Source organism: Calonectris borealis, chromosome 4, assembly GCF_964195595.1.
Source record: "Calonectris borealis chromosome 4, bCalBor7.hap1.2, whole genome shotgun sequence".
NCBI classification, from domain to species: Eukaryota; Metazoa; Chordata; class Aves; order Procellariiformes; family Procellariidae; genus Calonectris; species Calonectris borealis.
Window position 1 is genome coordinate 37,870,708 of NC_134315.1, and position 16,823 is coordinate 37,887,530.

The 16,823-nt window shown below is 37.8% G+C and overlaps 1 protein-coding gene across 1 annotated transcript in view; it reads right to left on the bottom strand.

Annotated features, from left to right (window-relative positions):
* Positions 1-16,823, bottom strand: part of TENM3 (teneurin transmembrane protein 3) — a 126,394-nt gene that overhangs the window by 58,983 nt on the left and 50,588 nt on the right. The window contains exons 9-12 of the mRNA XM_075149291.1: positions 9,638-9,784; positions 2,186-2,402; positions 1,007-1,126; positions 347-608 (exon numbers count right to left, since the gene is read on the bottom strand). Coding sequence (XP_075005392.1) covers positions 347-608; positions 1,007-1,126; positions 2,186-2,402; positions 9,638-9,784 — 746 coding nt within the window. The remainder of the gene's footprint in view (positions 1-346; positions 609-1,006; positions 1,127-2,185; positions 2,403-9,637; positions 9,785-16,823) is intronic.

The following is a 16,823-nucleotide window of genomic DNA, read 5'->3' on the forward strand; positions in this document are numbered from 1 at the left end:
CAGTTTCTGAGGTGCACTTCTAACAAGAAGGCAGTCAAAAAAGTCAGATGTACTTTGATGGGCCAGTGCCTGATTGCTGAAGACATTCTGTAAATTAATGATGCAAACAAATATAAAACCAGACACTGGTGTACACCAAGCTTTCGTACTTCTTTTTTTTTTTTCAGATGAAATTTTAAAAATCATCCCGTAGAATAAATAAATTGGTCTGAACATAATCACATGTTGCAAATTCTTTGCACTTGGTCAGAATTATTTATTTTTCAACAGAAGTTTGCACTCTTTTCATTATGGTTGCTTAATACCAGCCTGTGATAAAATGCTATTTATTTGAAGCACACTTTACCTGTGTCTCTGGGATGATAGGACTATCTTCAGGAGAAATTCTAAAGAAAGTGGATAAAGGTGATGACACGATAACGGGGTTTGGCCTTACAAATCCACTCAGGTCACAACTAGGAATGTCATTCTCTTCCTTCTTCATGACCAGGGTATCCATGACATAAAAGACATTCCAGGGAATCCATACTGTGTGATACTGTGTCAGGAACGGTGATCGCTCAAATACCAGTGTCAGAGAGGCACCACCATTTGCTACCAAGTCAAACCTAGAAAAAAAACCCAACAGGGCTAGCTAGTCAGCAAATTCCCAAAGCCATCCACAGCCTCCATTTTACGGATTAATTCTTCATCCGTTGTACTGCTCTGAAGGCAGAATGGCTCTACTGGGAACAATGGAGAAATCAATTAAATTATATTACATAATATTTCACTAAGAGAATGGAGAGTGTGGGATGCTGCATTTAAATTAAGCAAGCCCTTCTACCTCTAAAGTATATAATCAGCATGTTTTACATTTGAAGAATGTACAAAGTACAACTTTGGTCAATCACTTTTTTCATGTCTTTGGTTTCCATTATCTTATTATTGTTTTATTTTTACAAGCAGCTCTTCAGTAATGCCTTTGCTGTCTTTATGACTTAGAAGTGCTTCAAAGGGAACTTACATTCCATCTTGGCGAGTGATTGTATATCCATAGTCTGGATAGTGTAGAAAGGAGACGTTGACTCCAATGAGTGGCGTTCCATCAGCAGTTAATACTTGGCCCCTTATGACGGATGCAAGACTGTGAAAAAGATGCAGGATCAAATTGCAAATTTGCTTTTTTTGTTCTCTTTTGAATGAATAAAAGCTAGTAGAGCGAACTCACACCCCCCCCACCCCCCTTCTCTCTACATGGTATCAACTACCATTAAAAAAACATTCCTGAGACTGTAACCCTTTTACAAGTTCACATAATTTACACTGTATAAACAAATGCCTTGAAAGCTACAGATAATAATTTTGTTTCAATATTGTCGATGTTACTTTGGTTCATTTTGTCTGTACTAAGTTACTAAGACCAGAAATTCACTGAAGAATTTTAAGAACTTATAAACTCTAGATGTTCCCATTGTAAGTCATACCTCTGGCAGACTCTTAAAGAACAACGTACTTTTCAATTAGTATCAAAGCAATCTGTAAAACTGCAGGGACTATGAAGTACAAAATTTAAAAGAGCAATAAGGAACATTTGTGCAACAACTTTTAATCAACTGCTGTGCCCAAACACATTAATGCTGTTAAATTACTGCAAACGCAGTAGTTCTAGAGTAAATCATCTTCCTTCACTCAGTGAGATCCCAGACACCTGCTTCCTGTTACTGGTTTATTTTCAGGTCATTACTGCTTCGTAGAGCACCAGTCAAATAGTTTATGCAATTATACTGTCATGCACTTAACAGTTCTATTACATTAATTCATAATTTATATTATTTAGTGAGCTCAGTTTAAAAAGTGCAGCTTTGCTTTTCCTTCTGAAGTGTTTTCATTGCTTTGATGTATTTCCAACTGTGCTAGCCCAAATCAACTGGTTAAATAAAGATTTATTTAATCATTAATGAAGTGCCCTGTTAGAATACAGGTACTAAGCATGGCAAGTATCTTCTGTAACCTACTGGCACTGGCAGTTTGAATTTTGCAGGAAATGAGACAAAATAAGCAATTTGATATATTAAGAGAAAAGGTCTCTCCTGAAAGTCCGTGCCATGAAATTTCCAGTCACAGTGGATCTTCTCCTAAATGTGAATCTCACCCACTCTTCAATTTTTTTCGTATTCATGACTAAATGATGAGTCATGCTCACCTCTTATTAAAAGGACTTTCCCCAGGTATGACATGAGTGCTGTCTGCTCCAATGAGAAAACTGATCCGGTCATAAAATGCTTTGGCAGCTTGCTGAGATGGCGACTGTTGGCTTTGGCTGATAATATCTTGGGGATCAGGTAGTCCACGACAATAAGGCTGGTTTTGGCAAGAACTCTGCAAACAGCAGTCAGGATCCATACAGTCAACTAGCCCATCTGTTGGCAGAAAGTCACACAAGTGAACAAACTCTTCCTCCTGCCCCTCTGCGTGTGAATGAGCCAGCCAGCAGAAAGACTAGAAAAATTATGTAGTATGAAAGAATACTAATAATTAAGATTTTAATGAATTCCCTTTCAATTAAGGAAAGCGAATTTGTTTCCACTGAGTTCTTAAACTGCCATGGAAATCCATGCAAGCTGAATACACTCAGTATTGTGTATAAATTAAACCTATTTATTTGATACTTTTCTAAAAACATGTTGAGCAAACCAGAAAATGAAGGCACTCAGGCTCTGCATACACTGTTAACTTATAAATATTAAACATTCTAGGTGGGTCTAAGTAGCTTTTATCTGAGGTTATTTGGCTTGCTAGAAAAAAGAAACAAGTAACTCCCACTCTGCTGTTTTCCTGAAGTTTTTTAGCATATCTATGCTGCAAGTAGCTTTAAATATTTCACAACATTTATCAAGGTGGATTCCTTTATACCTTGGCAGAAAGATTTTGTTGCTAGTGGCAAAGGCAATTTCCACAACTATTTTCCATGAAAATGTATGAGAGAACAAAATCTGTATTTAACATTTAGATTTTATTCTGAATAAACTGATGAGGAATGCTGGCCAGTATAAACAAGATTTAAACACATGGGTGCTTTTATGCTTATGTGCTGAAATATTCACATATAATGAGCATAAGATCTGTCACATCACTGGAAATCTAATTTAGTGAAAGATTAAAATCAAGATCGAATTGATAACTACTAATTTGCTGTAAGTAAAGTCGTAAGGAAAATGAGCCTGGAAATGTCAGCTACAGAAAATTTCTAGATGGATGTAATATGGTATCACATAGCTGATAATTGTTTCCCCAAAAGAACAGCAAGACTGAAATAGCTCAAACATTTTATTATTCCTTTTAGATTAGAGAGGGAGCTTGCTTGCTGCACTAAACTGAACAATATACCAGGTGCAGCACTTGGAGGAAGCCCATGACTGCTTCTCTCACAAAATAATCTAGCTTTAGAGTAAAACTTCCTTCTGAAGGGGAAAATTTTGTTCAATCATATGTTGAAAGAGTGTAAGTAAACAGAGATCTTCTAAAGGTATTCCTCTAAGGATTGCTGTTCTATGTGGATCAATTAGAGGATTGGCAAAATAGTAAAGGACAGGGATTTCTGTTCTTTTGCACATCTAAAATTCTTATTTAACTCGGCTGACGTTGACATTCAGGGAAAATAAAAGGGATGAAAAAGTCATTGTTAAGTATATCAAAGTTTAAACTTTTTTAAAAGAAAAGAAAGAACACTGATTTTTCCTGGGATGAGGATACGCCAGAGGGTCGTGTTGCCATTCAGATAGGCCTCGACAGACTGGAGAAATGAGCTGACAGGAACCTCATGCAGTGCAACAGGGAGAAGTGCAAAGTCCTGTGCCTGGGGAGGAACAGCCCCCTGCATCAATACATGCCGGGGGACAACTGGCTGCAAGGCAGCTTTGTGGATTAGACCTTGGGAGTCCTGGTGGACACCAAATTGAACATGAGCCAGCAACATGCCTTTGTGGCAAAGAAGGTGCCAATGACGTCCTGGGCTGCATTAGGAGGAGTTTTGCCAGCAGGTCAAGGGAGGCGACCCTTCCCCTCTGCTCAGCACTGGTGAGGCCACACCTGGAGAGCTGTGTGCAGGCTGGGCTTTCCAGTACAAGAGAGACATGGACATACTAGAGAAAGCTCAGTGAAGGGCCAGGAAGATGGTTAAGGGCTTGACACATCTCTCCTACGAGGAAAGGCTGAGAGATCTGAGGCTGTTTAGCCTGGAGAAGAGAAGGCTTAGGGAGGGGAATCTCATCAATGTGTACAGATACCTAACGGGAGGGTGTAAAAAAGACCACCTTTCAGTGGTGCCCAGCGAAAGGACAAGAGACAATGGGCACAGACTGAAACACAGGAAATTCTGTCTAAACATGAGAAAAACTTTTTTTACTATGAAAGTGGTCGGATACCGCAACAGGTTGCCCAGGGAAGTTGTGGAGTCTCCATCCTTGGAAATATTCAAAATCCAACTGGACACAGCCCTGAGCAACCTGCTGTAGTCGACCCTGCTTTGAACAGGGGGTGGGACTAGATGATTTCCAGAGGCCCTTCCAACCTCAAATAGTCTCTGACTCTTGTGATTTTCTAGTCTCATTCTTGTACAATATGACACCCTTTCTTAGCTGAAGTACTGACCTCCCTTGCTGGTTTTAATTCTAGAAGCCTGGATTAGTGTCAAAGCTGGGAGTACTGATGGTTAACAGCATAGTTTTGGGGTTTTATATCTCTGTATGGTCTCCTAGGCAATATCTGGTGCAGTTGCCAAAGAAATGCTCAAATTCCATCATTCATCTTTGTTAGTTTATAAAAAGCAAATGTACATCTGAAGTATAGTCTGCAGGTCATAAAACTGCATGAGATTGACACCTTCTGAACTAATCAGCTGGAAATGCATTTTTACAAGCCTCTCCACTAACATCAATCAGAGAAAGAATCTCATTTTCACCAGCCAAGATACAGGGATACACTGTTTGTTATTTTTCTGTGGAGTTTATCAGCAACTTGCCCAGGCAAGTGACGGATGGTTATGAATCTGGCTCCTTATAACTTGAGAAAAGATTTTTCATTCTTTCTCTGTACTTATGTGGCTAGAGCTATCTAGTACCACTAAGCTGAGTACTCTATTGCACTGTGTGAAGCAGAGTAAAATTTCCTTTCTGAAATGGCTCTGCATAATTATTGATGAATTTTGTTTAGCCTGAAAAATGTCAGACTTAGCTCAACACTGGTTTATCAGTTATATCACTCAAATATGACAGTGAAATTAAAAAGAAAATAGAAATTCCTACAGCCAGCTGGACAATCATTATCAGTCTCAGAAGGCTATTTTGTATTTTTTTTGTTCTAGATGTAAGCGGTTCTTCTATATACAGAAGACGTAATGACTACATTATTGTTTTCTTCCTCAAAAGTTAAAGTCTAACTGTAGAAATCTTGACTAATGTTACTTTTCCCTTTGTTGCAGAATGCACAGAATTGCAATGGAGCATGTTGATAAGATTGTTTATTTGGAGAGACTAATAAAACCACCAAAACATTAAATGAGAGGAGTCAAGACAGAGGATTCCCACACTTACGTATGTCTAAAAACTAAGATGTATCAGTGGGCATGTTTGCTTTTGAATGGAATTTAAAGGGTATGTATAAAACTGCTGGAAGGAAGAAAAATAGGGGGACAAAGTAAGTCCTGGGCCCAAGTTCTGTCAGTGTCAAGGGGAGATCATGCCCAAGGACCTACATAAATCACATTCTTGGTAAATAAGTTGATTATATATTTAGGCAACAAAAAATCTCCATGAAGTGAAATTCAGTGCCTACATAGGAAGAATACGGTTTTGGAGCTATGATGCTGGCCATCCTACCAGGACGGTTTTGGTGACTGTGGCACACTAAGGCAAGAGGCTGGAAAGGACAGAAAACTGTATTAACAAACCTCAGTTATCCTCACATAGCTCAATTTTACAACAGGCTACAATGAATGGACTCAATTATAGACACCAAAAATCACTGCCTGTCGGAAAAGCCACAAAAGCAGAAATAGCCCTTGATTTATTCCTGAGCAGTGCACAAGGACCTTGTTCAATGTTACTATTGCAGTATCTCTATAAGCATACCTATAGCGTACTCAAATTCTACATTCCTGTTGGAGTGAAGAAGCCTAAAATATAAAGTGTTGGGCTCTAAATGAGCTGTCACTCCAGAAAGAAATCTTGGAGTCACCACGGATAAGTGCTATGGATATATCGACCCAGGACTCCCCAGCAACCATAGATGCAAACAAAAAGGTGAAGAATAATGGGAAGTGTGGAGCACAAACCAGAGAATATAAGCATGCCCCTGTATCAGTCCTAATTCAAGTACAACCTTCCTGAAATTTCCTGAGCTTGCGTTATTTTTGTACTTAGTAACCCTTCTGACATTCAAAACATTCTGTGGCAGTAATTTCCTACTTTAATTAGCAGCCTGCTAGTACACCGAAGAAAAGATAAGTTCACATTTGTCCTATTATATTCTTTTGCTAAGCATTTGCTATTAGCCAGTATCAGAGAAGAGGTCCTGGTTTAGGTAATCTTTAGGCTGAATTTGTGCTATCCTGTGACAATGCTTATCAGGAGCAGGCTATCTTAGCCTATGCAAGTAATTACAAAAAATACAGTAGTTCTAAGTATGCTGTGCTTTATTATAGTATTTATTTTCATTTTAGTAATAAAAGAATATTAATAATCCCTTAGGTCCTTCTGGTGGAAACCTGTAACTACTCTTAATAATTGGATAGGAGCTAATAAAAAGCAAACTTAACAAAGGAATCTGTTCAATAAAGACCTACCTAAATTAAAGAGTAAACAGCTTATTCTTCCTACAGTGATGACAAAACATGGCACACTTTGTTAAAGTATAATAGTGACACATTTTTTCCCAAGTAAAGAAGTTAGGTTTACTCCACCCACGGACGACTCTGACTTCCCCTCTCCCCACAAAGTCATTAGGAGTTTAATTCAGCCTAAGGTCTGCTTGTTGCACACGCATTCCTTGTGGGTTGCTAAAATGTAAATAAAATCCTGTATTTTATTATCCAAATCAAACACATGGAAAAATAAAGAGTGATCCTTAAAGAGAAAGAAAATGATCTGCAAGACTCTCAGAAATCTGTATTAAAAGGAAGATGAGTAATAATCATCTCATCATATGTCAATAGTATCTAGAAGGGAAAATGATTAAGTATGCCTTGATGTCATTAGCATTTCCTATGGATAATATTCCCATTGAGGTCCTTGGGATGCTCATGTTCACAGAACTTGAACAATCAGTTCCAGAAAGAGCTAAGAATCAAAGGAAGAGCAGACACTGTTATTAAAGAATTATACTCATTAATATATGAAATATATTTTATCCAGTGTAAGATGAAACATAAACATTAACCACAGCGTACCAATTAGCTAACAACCAAGATAACTTTACTTACATAACCACTGAGCCTAGTGCGATGTAAACCACACTACCTGCAGTCATCAGTATAAATTCAGCGTCAGTGCTCAGATAACCTAATCTCCCACAATAAACAAATACAGCAGAGGCATCCTTGTGCCGTTCCCTGTAGCTGTCTGGAATTTGAATGGCTCGCTCAAGAGATTAGTGGGCTGATTGCAGGTACTCTTGAAAAGGCAAGAAACACTCCTTCTCCTTCCAGGTGGGTTTCTGGCAAAGACGACTTTCTTTTCCCAGTTTTGTTTGGTATGCTTCCAGTTTTTAATTTAATTTAATTGTCATATTTTAACCCTTTTCCTCAGCCACTAGTCAAAGACTGAAGTGAATATGCTCTGCACTGAAGCATATAAATTAAAATAAGGTCCACTGAAAGAGAAATGACAATGACAAATAGCAGTATATAGGTCAATCATGGCAAAACAACGGTTTGGCCAATCCCTTCCTCATACACAGCTGCATAATGTCTGTAAAGGAAATAAAAAAAAATTGAGAGGAAAAAAGCAACAAAATACCAGCGTTACTTTTTTTTTTTTGCAATATTGTTCTTTCTTCTTGAACTTTAAGTCATCCTGTTAGACCCTTCTGCTCCAATTCCTTTTCCCCCTTTCCTCACAAACAGCTATTATTGTTTTCAGTCTGAAAACTTGTTCTGTTTACTGCATCCCTGTTCACCTTGCTCCTCTTCCTTCCACTGCTTCGTTTTCTGCTCTTGACTCTCCCTTTGATATGTCATGTCCTTCTATTATCTTCAACGTTTACTGAATCTGTTTTAGTCTATCACTGGGCTTTCAACTTTTTTTCCCTTTTTTCCCCTACATGATCTATTTTTTTCCTCCAAGTTGTTTATGCTCTAACCTAGTTTCTCCTCCTCCTTGCTTTGTCTCCTTTCATGCTTGCAGGTTTCTCTTTCTTCTTTATGTTCATAATCCCCCAGGCCACCTGAACTTAATTCCCCAAACAGCACATCTCTGCACGGATATGGTATGGCTAATCGTTCCTCTTGCTCCCTTCCTACACACAGAAATTCAGCTTCACACTAGCTCAGATTGCATATACCAGATTGCGTCAGATTCTTTAGGCCCCTAAACGTGCAAAACTGATTCAAAATATACAATATGTAAAGGAGAAGGATAACAAATCAAATGACGTGTAAAGCAATAAACAGCAGCACTGTTTCAACTGTGTTATTTATTTTCCTCAGGAAGTAAATGCTGCTGTTATTTATAGTTGGTGATGTTTAAGATCCCAACCGCAGTCAGGATATGAGAGCAAACAGCCAACCAGCAATGGCAAAGGCATACGCAGTCTAAAGATGAAAAACAAAGTCACAGATGACTTTATCATCATCCAGAGGCCCTAATGGAGTTTCTTATCTCTGTTCTGAATCTGAAGGTGTTAAACAAAAAAAGAGTTGATGAAAGAAGAGGAAGAAAGACAGACAATAAAAGCATTATGCTGATCTAATATTTGACTGCATTCACATTGAATCTTGTTTTTGTGTGGTTTTTTCTGTGATTCTGGAGTCATGCCAAAGTCACAGCCCCTCCTACAACCATGATTGCAGATTGATTCCTGAAGTCAACAGTCCTGCCTGCATCTTGCTGCAGATTCTTACCTGTCACCTGGATGACAGACTGCAGAAAAGCAAGCCAAAAAAAAAGACTTCTGGGAGCATCCTGTCAGTCATCTGAGCGTTCACAGGCTATGGAGGGATAAGATCTCTGTAGACTGGGCAACCAGTTGTTTCCAGCAATAGTATCATAGGTCAAAATGTAAACTCCCCATTTGGCCTTTTCTCTTGGGATAAATTCCTTGTGAGGTCACTGAAACTTTGAACTCCTTTCTTTTTTTTTTTCCCTCTACTACAGTTCACTGAGTTCAGACTATGTTTTATTCCTGTATAAAAGAACACTGCAGGGAAACTAAGGTGACACCCATCATTTTCTAAGTACATTTCTCACCTGTCATAAGCATCTTGTAAGGCTTTGCTGATACGCCATATAAAAGCACTGAATATCACAGCCTGTTCTTACCGGTGTAAAAGCTAGTAAAATGCCTGTATGGTTCTCATGGTAGTATTTCATCACCTGACTGTAAAGTCTCTGCTCCTCAACAGGTTCTCCCCAGTGTTAAAGATCCAGTTGGTATATCTTACCTCCTTCGTTGTCCTTACTGTCAGTGCAGAGAGTTTCCATGGCTACGTCACAGCCCGCTCCCCTCCATCCTGGCTGGCAAACGCAGTGCCAGCCATTTTGGTCCAGTGTGCACCTCCCATTGCTGTTGCACAAGCCAGGGCAGCCCTCTGTTTAAACATACAAAGAAGAAAAATCACAAGTGATTTAAATACTGCAATTATACGAAAAGAAAAAAACAATACAAACAAGGGACACTTACTGGGAACAGGCCTTAAGAACAGCACAAATACTGTAATTGCACATGGAGTGGAACAGCAACATTACCTGGGGAACGTAATTCTTAACAAAGTGGCATCTTTGATTGGCCTGACACTTGAGACACCACTTACCTGTACAGGCAGGAAATAAATGCACCAATCCTCTAAATACCTGCAGGCCAGACAAAATCAAGTTTGTTTTTTAAATTTTTTTTTTGGCAAAGTAACAAGAGATGAGTGCATAGTGCAAACACAGCTGTGTAAAATGATACATCTTCTGTGCTCATAGAATAGATCATTATTTGCTCTATGCAGTATTGGTTACTTACTGGCACAAATGTTTAAGCTCCCTGTTACTATGAACAAATCCCTCCAAATTCTTAAGTAGGAAAATGGCTATGATTTTAGGCATGTAATAAAAGAGAACGTTAACTTTATCTGGTCTCAGAGTTGCCGTATATTCATGTGAAATTACAGTGTGTTAAATAATTGCACAAAGTATAGGCCAGTTTTAATGACTATACTTTATGCCAAAAATACATTCCTTTTCACAGAGTAAGCAAAGCCCAGGAAATAGTGAAGCAGCTTAGCATCTATTCTAACAAACATTAGGATTCAGGCTGCATACGGATGGGACAGGACCAACAGGATTTCCAACTAAATGTAATAGCTGTGCGTATTTGATTACTTAGGACGGACAAAATGAAATACCATAAGGACCACAATAAAACATTGATAGACTGAACAAAAACACGGTAGTGACGTGCTTCAAGACAGATAGCAGAGTGATTTTTTGTGACAATCTCCCTAAGGCTTTTGTGCTGTTACCTTTATATCCTATCTTGTCTGCTTTTATGGCCAAGGAGGGAAAATTTGGGAAACAATTAAAATAATTTAATATATCCAAAATCGATAATTGTTTTCAGTCTAACATTGCATTAAAAGAAACAGTATCTGTCACTTCCTAGTGATGAAATCTGGCATGCAGCCAACATGATCTGTATGAGGATGACAACACTATAAATATGTAGATTTTGGTGTTCCTTATCTATGACTATGATAAGACACTGACAGAAGCAAGTACAGATATGGCACTAAGTATCTTATGAAAAGGTGGCTACAAATCAGATATTTTTGGACACAACCATTTTCTGTAAACTTCTATCCAAAAAACCTAAGTAACTGGCTAAACACTTCTTCACTTTGTAGAACTACTATCTTCGTGAACTAATCTACTGACCCGTTTTCGTTAAGCTTAGTTGAGCTTAGAACGGTCTTTCAGAAGTAATAGTTTATTTTTCTCTTCTAAAGACTTTTGAATTTACTGACTCCTTTCAACCATGTAGCTCCAAATTACAAACATTCCCAGAAAAAAGTTATATAGGGTGCTTAACTCTTGTCAAATTACTCTTAGAAGGCAGAGAATCAGGAAAACCTCCTGTGAGGAAGTATGGTGATGCTAGAGTTACGGATATTGTGCCATCATGCCAGGCTGAGATTAGTCTTGCTACTCTTATTCTTTCAGACTGTAGCTGCTAATAGTGTTTGTTGACGTACTGAGAGCTATTTTTTTCTTAATCTTTCTTCTGTTTAATTTATGGAAGACTTACATATTTAATTGCAATACTGACAGAGCGTTTTAGGAGTCAACTGGGTACACTCAAGACTTAGTGTGTGAAAGCCTGGATATTGCCATGAATATTGCCATATTCTAATGAAAAAAACACAAATAAGGAATAGAGAAAGATACTCGGGGAAGGAGGGGTAGGAATATTTTGAACATTTTTCTAAATAAATTTTTCACCATAACTGAAGATACAAGAATCTTTGCTGTTTCATGTTAGGCTTTTGCAGCCTTGAACCTTTTAATTGAAAATGTTGCATAGAGTATCCAAGCTTCTCCTAGCTTCATACAAAATACAAGTCATGATTTGCTATAGATTTTCTACATTCAGATAAACAGAAGCTTAAAAGCCTGGGGTATTCTATTGATCTGTCTATACATAAATACACACATATCTATAATTAATCTGTTCTTTAGAACTAATGACACTTGTTCTGTGACAAGAGTATCGCTTTGCTTTGTTTCCTAAATATTTACAGTTTTGTAGGTAGAGGTCCAATGACAAAACTAACAACGAAAATGCACCAAACAGCAAATGAATACTATCTTCAGTTTTTGGTTCAAACAAAATCTAATACATGTATACAGTTTGTATATAAATGTATAATTACTGACAAAATGTTATTATATAACATAAGCAAGATTTCATTTTTAATTTCAGATGAGTTGAAAGTCATATGAGTTAAATCTATAATCCATGGAATGTAAGTAAGAGAAGATTCTTTTGCCCAGACTAGTATGTTTGTAACTATATATTCATACAAAAAAAGTACATGTAGGTATAGGCATGTTAACAAAGAGCAAATATACAGTACCTTTCACTATCTTATCCAAATAGTGAGCTTGAGAATTAAAAAGAAAAAAAAAAAACAGACAGACATTTCAGAAGTGTCACATAAAACAAGAATTGTTCAGAATTCACATGCAAATCAAGCAGGTGCACCTGACATGAGAGGTCTTACATTAAAAAATGAAAATGTATTTCAAAGCTTTTAAAAATGCAAGAAATTCTCTTTTCAGCAAACATCGTCATGATTCAATGAAACTACTTTAGAAAGGAGGCCTGTGGAAGAAAAAGATGCTGCCTTTCTGAGACTATGTTTTTCTTCTGACTTCTCTTCACATGCTTTGATTTTTACGCATAACAAAAATATAATCAAAGCTAGTTAAAAAAATTCAATTTTTAACACAATGTAAGAGTAATTACTTAGCTTCTGAGCTTTAAAACACTGACCATACTGGAAGATCTTTGATTTGCAGGTCACGTATGACTCTGACAGCATAACCAGCACACGATCTTAATTCCAATTGGATTAACAGGTTTTTTAGGAGGAATAGTTTTCTTTTGCTTCAATTCAGCCACAGTTATTCTTCTGAGCACACACACCAATTATGTAAAATAAGTTAGATTGTATATACGGGGTGGAAGAGGGCGTAGTGGGGTTAGTAGCGTGGTGATCCATTTCATTTGGAAAAACGGGTGAAAATTAAACTTAGGCTTTAGATGTATAAAAATAAGTAACATGGTATATCCAAGAATAGCAAGACTCTTTTTCGTAAATTATGACACTTAAAATTTCACAAAAAATTTGAGGAGGCAGATGGATGAATGACAGACAGAGCACAAGATGGATTTAAAGCAGCAGGCTCTACGTTTAATACATGAAACACAGCAGAGATGGGTTATACGTTCCCTCCTTACTTTCAGGAAACAGACATCAACTGCAGTTGTGTTAAAGGGATTAATGTCATATAGCAAAACCATGTAGGACAGGTCCATCGCAGGCTACTAAACCCAGCCACCTGCACATAAGATGATGGGACATTACAGACTACTGCAGTGGGGACACGCCAAGCTGAGTCAACAATGTTGGATTCAATGCCCTGGTTTTGCTGTGGACAAGGCCTCTCAACAGAGCCCTCATGGGCTCTTTTACTTTCAAAATTTGACCTTTTCTAAAACCCTGCTGGATGATGGCCCCTGTCTGTCCTGGTACTCTGTCACTTGCTATTAAACCTCAACTTTGTGTATTGGATGGTTAAGAAAAAAGCATTTCCAACCGTGGCATCTCCTCCAGTTTGGATGAAGGGGAAAAAGCTCTCACTGAGCCCGAGGAGGGAGGTGATGAGATAGTCTCACAGAAGCCACAGTCACTGCCTCGACTAAGAGATGGAAACTTTCTAGTCCCTCTCTCTCGAAGAAAGTGTCAGGTGTCCACTGCACAGTTTTGTTTTTTTTTTTTCTATAACGGTAAGGTTAAAGGGAGACAAAGTAAGAAGATGAAAACATCAATTACAGAACATTTAGAACAGCAGCAACAAACTAAGTAGCTTTTCACATTAACCACAAACAAAAAGAAAAGTGATACAGCTGCATTTCAGGGTAGATCAAATTCTTCTCTTACTCATCCAATATAATTCCCCTTGCTCCTACACAGCTGCTCTTAGGACACGGTGTAGTATGCGTGGAGGAAAAATCAAGTTTTATTCCATAAAATGGAAGCAATTAGGTCTGTCTGGGGAATGCATCTGTCCACCAGTGAAACATTAAATGCCTCTACAAATGTAGGGATAGGTAACAAAACACAACATAAAAAAAACCTCCTAGGCAACTGAAAATAGTCCCTGCAATCCCAGGCCCCCACATTTTAAAGAAAAAGGATTAAGAAAATGCTCTTTAAGATTTTTTGTATCCAGTAGTCTTATAAGAAGTCAGTTCCAGACCACAAACCTATAACGCTCAGAAAAGAAGTTCTACCTCCCAGCATCCTTTTACTGATGGTCAATTGACATTAAGGACAACGTTAGAAACTATTTTGGTTAACATGCAGCATCCTAGAAGAATCAAAAAGCAGAACACAAAAATACAGCAACCAAAAATAGTATAACTTTGCAGTGAAGTTTAACTAGCCATGCTGTCTTCCTTATCTTCACGGCACTGCAACTGAAAACAGGAATGAACCCAGCTCTGTGTAGAAGTACAAAATACAAGCCTTTTTCCCTCTGCATCGAGAATTTTAGGTGGGATTTGGAGCACTTCAGTAGAATGGAGCATCTCAGCAGCTGATCCTTGGCAAGATATTTACACATCTGGCACAGGTGGGTTATGTTAAGCCCTTAAGAAGTCTAATTACAGACCAGCCAATATACATTCAAGGGTTTTCTTGCAGGGTTTAAGACTCTGAAATTTAAAATCTTGCTATTATTTCCAGGAGTAGAGGGACTTCATATAGCTCCAAATGGAATGAAGAAAAACAAAAATGAAGATATAAAATTTGTACATTTTCTAGGATAGTCAAAATCCAAGAAGATGTAAGTGGCATTCAAAATTCATACAACACAAAATATAAATGGTGTTATCAATAGCAATGTGTGTGGGTATTTATATAAATACGTGGCAGATAAATGTATTTTACAAAGAACTGATAACAGTCAGGCAAATTCACATTTAACACGGCATATTTCATAACCAGTCAGAACCCAGACATTTTTTTTTAATTTAATGTCCCCCATTAGTCTCCTATAAGAGATGTAGGTCAGTGTCTTCCTTAGATTATTCATATGCTACTTCCTCCAGGTATGACAGAATAGCCACAGAATAAAAGTACATATTAAATCCATTTATCCCAATCAGCTCCTGTTTAAATCAGCATAAGTCACATACCCATTGATTTGATGTTCCTTAATTGGTACTTATAACACCGCTTTATTCTGATTATTCTGTCATAAGGGATTATAATGGTGACATGCTTCTAAATAATGTATAGCAAATTTACATTTCTATTAGTTTACATTATTATCCTCCACCAGACATCTTCACCCATCATAATCTTTGTAACCTGTACACTAATCTAGAACATGCCATGTATTTTTTGTAGTGTATATATAGTCCCATTACAGTGTCATCTCACAACAGCTCCACAGCAGGTATGAGTTACTTTGCTGTAAGAGCAGAATTTGATCTCATAGCACCACCAGACATGAAGCAAAAATACAAAAGAATGTGACCAAAGCCATGTCGATCAAGGTCTGCCTAAGTTAAAAACTACTTTTAAGGTTTTTTCTTCCTCTACCTTGAAAGCGTGAGCTGAACCCCTGCCTCCTCTCCACTAATACTATCAGCTTTCTCCCTTCCTTACTGTGTTACAGCCTCTCCCTCTAAAAGAAAACAGAAAGGAGAAAATAGAAAGAGAGAAGAGAGCCAAAGGGGGGAAGGGGGAAAAAAAAAAGATGATGAAGAAATAATTTCAGTATGCAGCAACAATGAAGAATGCTGTCCTGTTCCTCTCCTAGCAAGCTCAGCTTTGCTTACTCTCATCTCCCACAGCGCAGTACAGCAATCCGCATTCACTGGGGAACGCCTGCATACATATCTCTGCCGCTAACACAAACTTCATGCTCCCAGACACAGATCTGCAGGAAGATGTGAACAACACATCTTGCATCCGTCACGTTCACACTTCTGCATAACTTTGCACTAAGTGTCATATAAGGAGATAACACGTCAAAATGCCATCTTAATTTCTTGGTAGAAAAACTAACTGCAAGCAAACTATGGTATGTTGATATTATACTGTTTACCTTAAGCTTTCTATACATTTGTCTATTTCTTTGTAGTTAGAAAGTTTTAATATCTTCACTTAATGTTTTCATTAATTTTTAACATTTGTATAAAACTTTGTTTACAATCCATAGGACAAACAAACCTCCCCCACATTACAAGAATATCATGAGAGTGGCCAAGTCAAACACCCAAAATTTAGGCAATGCTGGGTTTATGGCTACCTGTGCGATTTTTATACCCTTCTTCCTTCGGCAATGTACAGAGCTGACAGTCCTCATTCAGCCCGCATTCTCTCATGAACAACAAATGGCTGATGCCCTAGTAGCGGGCACACCATGCTAACCTAAATGAGGAATTAACTTTTCTTATAGACTTTTCTATCATCTTCCTCCTGAAATCAAAATTATTTAGTATAGTATCTTCACAGTACTGGTGTGAGCAGAGAATGTATTCTTATCTCATTTTACAGGTGGGTAACTAAGGCATAGAAAGATTAAAGTAAAAAGTCTCCATGCATTTGGCTGCAAACACCCATGATGTGATTTTCCAGAATACTTGTAATTATACAGGATTTCATACACAAACCAGCATTTTAGCAATTCACACAAAAGCAAGTCAGGTCCCTAGAAAATGAAGAATGGTCAGAGGACATTAAAGTTTGCCTTTGTGAACGACTAACAGAAAATACGTGTAGAAGCAAGGATGGAATCCAGTTCTTCAAAATCATTCTAAACCAGGAGACCATCCCAGGGATGCACCAG